The 9,656-nt window shown below is 36.8% G+C and overlaps 1 protein-coding gene across 1 annotated transcript in view; it reads right to left on the reverse strand.

Annotated features, from left to right (window-relative positions):
* Window positions 1-2,733: 2,733 nt before the first annotated feature.
* Agtr1 (angiotensin II receptor type 1) overlaps window positions 2,734-9,656 on the reverse strand; it is an 80,269-nt gene continuing 73,346 nt past the window's right edge. The window contains exon 2 of the mRNA XM_005343891.2: window positions 2,734-3,859. Coding sequence (XP_005343948.1) covers window positions 2,734-3,813 — 1,080 coding nt within the window. The 5' untranslated portion in view covers window positions 3,814-3,859. The remainder of the gene's footprint in view (window positions 3,860-9,656) is intronic.

The raw sequence follows: 9,656 nt of genomic DNA on the forward strand, positions 1-9,656 counted from the left end.
AGTTGGCATTTTCAAAAGGAAGAGATTCAATAAGTACTCATCTAGCTCTTTGATCTGCTACCCCCATTTGTACAGTTTTAGATAACCTTTGAAAAAGTCACTAATGGGTTATCTTGGGCTTTGCATTACCTTAGGATATGATTCAATTCTTCTTCCTGATTCTTGAAGTAAGGCAGGTCTGAGATCAGTTACCTGAGTTACCTAAGACTTAATTACTAACAAATTTAATTACTTAAGAGCAGCACATCTTTATATGGAGAAGGTTTGAGTTGGGCTAAATATCAAGGAACACAGAGCTTGCAGGCAATAACGAGTCATGGGGTTATTGACTGACCTGGTCAATAGCACAGATCTGAACTGGGAACACAAGCCAGAGTAGCCACTGCCCCTGCTGTCAGAGCTACGACTGATCAGAGTAGGCCTGGTCGAAGCCAGAGAAGCCTGTGGAGGAGTGTCAGCAAAAAACTGTGTGCTGCAGTAAGTCAGTTGCATAGTAGGCAGACCCAAGACACATGGGGGCATGGTCAGTGGGAAATGTTAAGTCACCACGCGACTGGCCAGCAAAATATCGTGCTGTGCACCAGAGGGGTAGTTCAGCTGTATGGAGCGGAACAGGCTGTAGATGGTTGGGGGAGAGGTTGTGGAGTTCTAGGCAGGGCCCAGCAATGATGTGGAATCTGGCCATATGGGCTCCAATTTGATGTCCTCCAGAAGAGTTCCACAATAGCCTAGAATGGAGTATAACAAAGGTTTATATTTGGGAATGAACTTACAGAAAGGGTAGCAATTTGCAGCCTTCTGCATGCACAAGAACTAAAACTGAATCCAGTAGCCAAGAGACCTGCACACACTTTTTGTCTGCATGTATAGTACACGAGACCACACTCAAAGTAGGCTGGAATCTTAAAGGCTATTGGCTGAGGGAGTTCCCACAGGAAGAAGACACTGAGTAATGTCTACAACTAGATATTCTTTATACTCATTTGCACAAGAGGATGAGAAATATGGCATATCCATGTTCTTGAAAGTTCATATTAGTTAAACTTAAAATGCTGAAAAAGGTTTCAATTTGGTGATTAGCTCACAACATGAAAATATGTCTTTACTTGATAACAATCAAATATGCAATGATTGAGAAAAATATATTAGTATAGAAAGCAACTGTGCTATAATCCTGTGTGAAATACATAAAGATCTATGCTTATTATGATTCAATGTAATAATATATGTATGTACCTGAGCATAGAATATCAGAAGTAATAGAATTGAAATATTAACATATTCAATTTTTTTGTTTGCATTGGAGCACTAAATAAGACTTTTATTTTATCATTTTTATATCTCTCCTAAATTTCTTATAGTGTTCATGTACAAATGAGTCAAATTCCAATATTAAAAATTATAGGTAAAATAATGTATTATTTTATATTATACAGAACATAAAGTATTCTGTTATACAGAATAACTTTGAAAATTTCCAAAGGATGTGTTCATTTCATGTTATTGATTATAATGAAGTGTTTTCTTCTAGATTTTTTTAAAAGTGAGATTTAAAAATATATAGTGTCTACTGAAATGGCTCAGTGGTTAAAAGTTCTTGTCTCTAACACTGATGATTTAAGCTGAATCCAAAGAATCCACATGCAGACAGACAAAACTGATTTCCTCAGGTTATCCCCTGAAGTCCACATGTGTACTGTGGTGTGAATGTGCCCTACAATAAATAAATGTGATAAAAATGTTTAAAATTTATAACTACACATATTTATATAATATATAGTTATAATTAAAATCAAACTTAAAATAATATTCATCTTTACTCATGATTTAATTAAAAATAAATCAATGTATATTTTAAGTAGTGAAGATTAAATACATTATGATAAATTTATTTCAAAATAAGTATGTTTTCTAGATTTTAATCAAAAACAACATCTTAGAAATATAGTTTTACATATACACATAGAATATGTACATTTTTAGAACAGTAAGACATATTTTATGACAAATCTGCTTAACAAGGACTATACAATTCTCAGATGTGAAATAAAACTGGTCTGCCCAGGGAACACAAACCCCTGAGACAGAATCACACATGGTTCAATTTTGGTGTATGAATGTTATAACACCATTATATAGGTAAGCTGTTTTCATTATATAGGTAAGCTGTTTTGTGGGCACTGTTTGGGCAGTATGGATTCTCAAACTACTAGTTGAACTCCACAAAAAGTTTTGAAACTTGATGACTATGGCCTAGCAAATCTTAGGAACAATGATGTCATAGTCTTTAGTAGCTAGATAGCTGGAAAGTTTTTCTGTCTTTTGGAACTACTGACCTCCCATCTCCTTTGCCTATCTACAGATTTAACACATTCTAAATATTTTTATGTGGAAATACAAAAGTAACAGAATGAGGGGAGACAGGAAACATTGCTTTTCTGCCAACACATGTTTTTTCAAAATCAATAGTCACTTAGTTTCTGAAATGTCCTTAGAGCAGTTATTATCCCATCGATGAGAAAGGTGGTCAACAGTAGTTTCGCTCCTATTTGTCTTAAAGGGAAAGAAAGCTTTTGTTTAGCAATTCAGAGAACATGTACAGTCCACCAAATCTAGACTTATCTGCCTTAATGTTGAAAGGGCTGGAGATTCCTTTTGTAGTGAGCTGTCTAACCAAATGCTGCTCTGACTTCTTCTCTCAGGGGATCACTTCACTAGGAAGCTTTGAACCCCTCACTCGACCTCAAAACAAGATGCAGGCTTCTTGACTGATGAGCTCATGTTATCTGAAGGGCGGTAAGAAAGAGTGCTCACTTTTGTCGACAGGCTTGACTGGGACTTAGCCTTTGGGGGAATATATTTCAGAAGCTGGAGGAAATAGTTTTTAAATTTTTTCCCCAGAAAGCCATAAAACAAAGGATTCAGGCAATTGTTAAAATAAGCTATGCAGATGGTGATAGGCATGGCAGTATCCACGATGTCAGCGATTTTACAGTTGCGGATGACGCCCAGCTGAATGAGCACATCCAGAAAAGTGAATATTTGGTGGGGAACCCAGGAAAAGAAAAAGAAAAGCACGATTGCCATAATTATCCTAAAGATGTCGTCATTTCTCTGCTTGTTCTTCTGAATGTCGTAAGCCTTCTTTAGGGCTTTCCAAATTAGAGTGTAGCTGGTGAGAATGATCAGAAAAGGGAACAGGAAGCCCAGAATGTTCTTGGTCAGTCCCAGCCCAATGGGGAGTGTTGAGTTCTGAGATTCATAATGGAAAGCACAAACTGTGATATTGGTGTTCTCAATGAAAAATACATTTCGGTGAATGACTACCGGCAAACTGGCCAAGCCAGCCAGAAGCCAGATGATGATGCAGGTAACTTTGGCCAACAGCATCGTGCGGCGGAGGCGAGACTTCATTGGGTGGACAATGGCCAGGTAGCGATCAATGCTGAGACAGGTGAGCAGGAACACACTAGCATAGAGGTTGAAACTGACACTGGCTGAAGCGATCTTACATAGGTGATTGCCAAAGGGCCAGCGATATTCCATAGCGGTATAGACAGCCCACAGTGGCAAAGTCAATAAAAAGCATAAATCAGCCAGGGCAAGATTCAGAAGAAAAACACTGGCTACATTCTTCAGCTTCATGTAAAAGTAAATGACAATCACCACCAAGCTGTTTCCAAATATTCCCACCACGAAGATTATGCTGTAGAGAGTAGGGATCATGACGAAAATGTAGTTGTGCCTGCCTGCCTTGGGACAGTCATCTTGGATTCTTTTAATTCCATCTTCATTAGAGGAGTTAAGGGTCATGTTGCTCTTTGGGGTGAGTTGTTCTCAGACACTATTCAAGACACACCTGGAGAAAACAAAGATTTATTTTTAAAAATTGAAGTTTCTGTTGTAAAAAATAATGTTAATTATCAATCACAACTTCAGTAATTCACCTTTAGTCTTTGAAAAAATATTAGATCATAAATCTCTGTATGTTGGTAAATTTTAGTTTCCAAGTTGCCTTATAACAATCTAAGCATTGGAAATAACTACCAAACTAAATTAACTATTCTGAATGACTTGAGAGCTGTTACTGGGCTGAGCAGGTCTGATTAACAGATTTTTTACCTTAAGAGTGTGGTGCATACATATCTTACTCTTTAACCAATCTCAATCTTTGTTTGGCATTCTTCCTTATGTAGTCAGCTGCTGTTGGTCACTGTAGAAATAGATTTAAAAGAGGTAGTAAGAAGGGTTCAGTGTTTTGGTAAATAGAATTCCTTCCATGGTTTTCCAGGCTGCTTTAGGATGAAACTATTTTTTAAATTCCTAACTCAATCTACGAAAAGACTTTTTTGGACTTTCATTCCTAGTGTCTTTTTCTGGACTTCGTGCTGAAGTTAACTATTTATTTAATTTGCTATTTGGGTAGTAAGAGTATCAAATAAACAGGTTAGGCTAGAATTATTTCCAAGACATATCTCTAGTAAGAATTGGAGGACAGTTGTTTATTGTAATCAGATGTTTAGATGCCTGGGAAGGAGTTCCAAAAGACTTTTGTCAATATTTTCCCAACATTTCACATGATCAAAATTCAAGCTGTTTACTTATGTGATTTTAAAATTCCATACATTCTGTTTTATGTAAATCCACCAGGAACATTGATGCTCTGTAAGAGTAGCATAGCAAGGTGTGGAACAGGAGTTCTCTGAGGTGAGGGTAACCTGGCAGGCAATGGTGTTAATTACACAGGTTCTGTCATGATGGCATAATCAGATTGCTACAAGCATTTGACAGTGCATTGTGATATGACAGTGTACCCTGGGGAAGAAAAAGAATGGGGATATAGTTCTATTGTTCTTCCCATTATAGATGTGTTTGGCATCCACACTCTTTTCTATCAAAGTACAAAGCAGGAAACTTCAGTTGCTGGATTTGAGGGGATAATAGTCTAGAGGAAAAGAGCTCTTTTTATATTTCTGGTAGTTAAAGCTATTGTCCCTCTTTATGTGTCTAGTTCCACTCCCTTTATCTTTCCCTTTACATTCAGCTTTATATAATTTAAACCTCTTCCTCCTTTAACTGATTTTATCAGTTACATATAAGCATATCCTACTCCATGTGTCATATTTTGTGTGATGTCTTCTCAACTTCTCCAAGTGGTCTTGGAACTTTGGACATGTGTTTTGACACTTTGAGGATCTTGGCATATTCTCCCTACTTGGCTAATGAAGGTCGGGTTATTAGACAATGCATGAGCAAATGGCAAGTGGTTGAGATATTCTGAGTGTTCACGCCTTTTATAGGCTTCATCAGCTATAATTTATGCTCTTGCTCATGGAATCTCATAGAAAAAATACAGTGTCAACTTGACAATATTGACAGGAAAATGAAAACAATGGGCAGAAAAGCCATAGATGTGTGGTTTACAAAACAGTACAAGTTGTAAGGAAAAAATATTTGACAGAACCCATAACTCTGAGGGAAATAAGCATACTTATTTCTCAGTCAGGAGGAATTCCCTTTGCTTTGCTTTCATTATAGTTCTGGAATTATGCCAATGTAAATGTATAATTTCATTAGATAAATATTCTCTATGAAAGTCAAGTATATCATAAAACTTTTATGGGCTAGTAGTCATTCATACCTTAGTAGGGATTAATTTACTTATTGGTTATTACTCTCAGATGTAGTTCGAAGTAGCTGGATTTTGTACAGGAAAATATTTAGAAATGTCAAAGTTAAAAAAATGTTTTAAAAATGAATGAGGCCAAAGTGAACTCTATACCAAGAGTTGGAATATTTGGTTTGGCTTGAGGATAAGAACAACAAAAAATAGAAAGACATTCCCTTAAAGTATGACAATCCCTTGGGTGCTCTTAGTTTCTAGAACAAGAAAAAAATTCTCCCTTCCTCCCTCTTTACCCTCTTGACCCTGCTTTGACTCACATAAATCAGTTGGTTCCATTAATTTTGTTTGGAGTAAGTAAAATTGTACTGACTAGTCTGAGATTACTCAGTTTAGAACATAAAGGGAAAACATCTGCATTTAAAAGGACAAATTTATTAAAATGAATTTGGAATCCAATTTACAAGCTGTTTCTCCTGCACTTCAGTTGATTTACATTGGGTTATCTGAGATGAAGGAACTGCAGTGAGAAAATGTCTCTAAAAGATTGGCCTGTAGACAAGACTGTAGGGCATTTTTCTTAATTAGTGATTGATGTGGCCCATTGTGGGTGGTGCAGTCCTGGGCAGATGGCCCTGGGCTCTGTAAGGTTAAATAAACAACTTGTGGTGGTCAAGCTGGTAAGCAGTACCCCTCTAATACCTATAAATCAGTTCCTGGCTTCAGATTCCTGCTCTGACTTCCCCTGGAACATGGGCTACAAGCTATAAGATGAAATGAACCCTTTCTCACAAGCTGCTTTGGCCATGATATTTCATCTCAGCAATAGAAACTTTGACTAAAACAAAGAACATCCTTGGAAATTTTATTGAGGTCTTGATTAATTAATGAGTGTATTACTTGAAAGACTCTAGAAACATGACAGAATATACTAATCAGAACATGTCCACGAGTATTTGAATAATGACTAAGACTTATTACCTAACAAAGAAAACACATCTCTCATACTTGAGGCTAGAATACAAGGAGAGAAGAACTTTAGGAGACAAGAAAAAAGGATCATAAATATGAATAGATATAATTTGCAAGCACTCACTTATCTACTACACTCCCCAACACTAGCTATGTTCACATGTCTTGTTGAGTATGCAAATGGCACAGCAGAGTCTTCTTCCTTTACAGTGCTCACTTCTAGCAGGGGAAACAAGCCCTCAAGATCCAATCATCTTCATTGTTTTCCAGGTCATGTGAGAAGTTCTCTGTTCATAATTGACCCAGGTTGGTGAAAAATGTAGGTGATGCCAGGGAAGAGGAACTTAGAGAAAGCATTTATATTATAGAAGGTATGGAAAAAAGAGAATAGAAATAACTTAAAAGTAGCAATCTGGCCAGTCAAAAGGTAGTAGAGATGAAGCTCCAGCTTGTACTTTTTCCTCTTTATGGATGCCTACAACACATCTATGGGAATTGGCTGCTGTGAATTTACAGATGCTGAATAAGTTCTTCAAAATGTTGTTCCAAATATGCACTGCCTTTCTGAATGGGAGGGTGCAATGAGGTTCTCTGCTTTGCATTCATATTATTTTGATAAGCCTTCCTAGGGTAACATGGAGTTTTAAGATGAATGAAAAATCAAACTGTCAGGTCTAAAGGAAACTGTTTCTAAAATTTCAAAAGAGAGGAGGGACAAATGACTTTCTGTGGTACTATTAATGTACCAAAGTGCATGTTGGCCTTCAGTCTCCTTCAAGATACTTCAAGAATCCATTACACATTCCAAAGGCCATACGAAGATCCTAGCCATTCTCTTCTCCTCCCCTACCTTAAACTCTGTCCAGCTCATGGGTTTTCCTTAGCTACTCATAACCCTTAAAACCCTGCTATTTTAGATATGCTCTCTGTCTCCCTTCTACACTCTTTTTTGTCTACCCATCTCTTTCTTATTTTCTCTATCTCTTCCCTCTTTTTGTCTCTCCCTCATTTTTCTATTATTCTTTATCACTATTTCTGCTTTTCTCCTGCTTCTTTCATGACCAGGTCAAGTCTGCTTGGCCATGTTCAGTCTCTCTCTGTCTCTCTGTTTCTCTGTCTCTCTCTGTTCTGGACTCTCCTATATACCTCTGGTTATTATCTCTTTCATTATCCACAGTAAAAACCTATTAACCATGCCATAGAACAACAGCTTATACGAAACTTGTGTGATAGGTACCTAGAGCAGTGTTGGGCTCTTTTTACTTTGAAGCAAAAAGGAAGCTATTTGGGCAAGAATCTCAAGGAGGAAAGACACTATTAAGAAAATGAAAACTGTAAGACACAGAAAACAGCTACATTTCTGTTCTCACCCTCTGAGCTGGTTTCTGAAAATTAAGAATGCTAACAATAGTAATAACCAACTGTGTATTAAGGGACAGTCAGGCAGAAGTAGGGTCACTTGGATGATGATTGAGTATGGTACATCTCATGAAGCTGGAAGAAAAAACTCTGCAGATTTTTTTCATACAGAACTGAGAATGAAAAATATTTGAGGAGAGAGAAACATTTAACCCCATTTAATCATTACACAATGGGTACACATATTGAAATACTATGGCACCATGGATACAGTCATATGTATATTTTTTTTGATTTATGTGTTTGGATTTATGTGGCAGCTAAATTTTTCAATAAGGATTAAAGAGTCAAAGGAAAGCCTGTTTAATTTTAGGTCATGTTATTGCCTTTGATGTATACAGGAATTTTATGTGCCATTTTTCAGTAGTCTGGGGAAGAAGGGTTTGGAGCAGAAATAGATCAACCTTTGCCCCTTCAAGAACAGTGAGACTTTGATTATGTCATACAATTTCTCTGGATGTTAGCCTTCATCTCATCATCTGTAAGACAGAAAATGATCCTCTCTGAACACAAAACATACAACTAAATGAGACCGTGTGAAAGTACTGGGCATTAATTTCAAATGGTGTTTAATAAATATTTTACTTGAAACTATATACTGTTTTTTTTTAATGCAAGGCAAGAATTGACTCAGAACACCTATCAGTAAGGAAACATGAGAGAACACAAAACAGGTTTATCAGTGGTAAATTTCTCATGTTTCCTGTAAAAGGTTTAAAAACTCCAAGCTGTTTTTCAAGGAGTATGGGTAAAATGTAACTGGAAGCAGCTGAACAAATTTGCCATGAGTCAGATGGGACCTTCAGTCTGCTTGCTTTTGTATGTATTTGTATTTCTTCACATTTTCCTTGCTTCTCTGAAGCAAGCAGAAGACAAAAGAATATTCTTTTATTTTAATATAAAAGTCTCTAATACGTCTGATCAGACTGTTAATACTTTAAATTTTTAGGCAATCCAACACCTGTCTAAATAGTGTGCTGCTTTATTTTTATTGAGTTTACATTCTAAAGAGAAAACATACTCCATAGTTCCCTATGCTAATAATGATCGAGGTTAAAGATCCAACAGCTGGATTTTCAATTCTTCTTCTTTTGGAATAGCTCATATATAAAAGAAATATAGCTGCTTACAAATAATTTGCAGTTTAGACAGTTCAATAAACCATCTTATTCAAAACCCAGTTTCTGTCCTGTGTCTGTTTTACAAATCAGACATTAGAAAGCAGCCCTTTCTTTTTCTATGTGTCCGTCTTCTCCAACAACATTTCAAGGAACAACTGACAGTAATTATTCTTTGTGAGTTCACTAACTCATAGAGGTTGGCATTAAATTTTTGTCTCTATTAGTTTATTTAAAAAAGAAAACAAACCTGTGTGGTGGTGGCACATGCCTTTAACCCCAGCACTCAGGAGCAGAGGCTGGCAGATCTCTGAGTTTGAGGCCAGCAAGGTCTACAAGGGTTAGTTCCAGGACAGGCTCCAAAGCTACCGAGAAACCTTGTCTCAAACAAAAGCAAAAATGAAAAAAGAAAAGCAAAATAATGCTGCTGTGCCTTCATTATTTTCTTAAGCATGCTGACTGTGTATGTCTGAAAGCTTCAAGCTTTATGGGTGTGTGTGTGTGTGTGTGTGTGTGTGTGTGTG

This window comes from Microtus ochrogaster, chromosome 1, assembly GCF_000317375.1.
Source record: "Microtus ochrogaster isolate Prairie Vole_2 chromosome 1, MicOch1.0, whole genome shotgun sequence".
Classification (NCBI taxonomy): Eukaryota; Metazoa; Chordata; class Mammalia; order Rodentia; family Cricetidae; genus Microtus; species Microtus ochrogaster.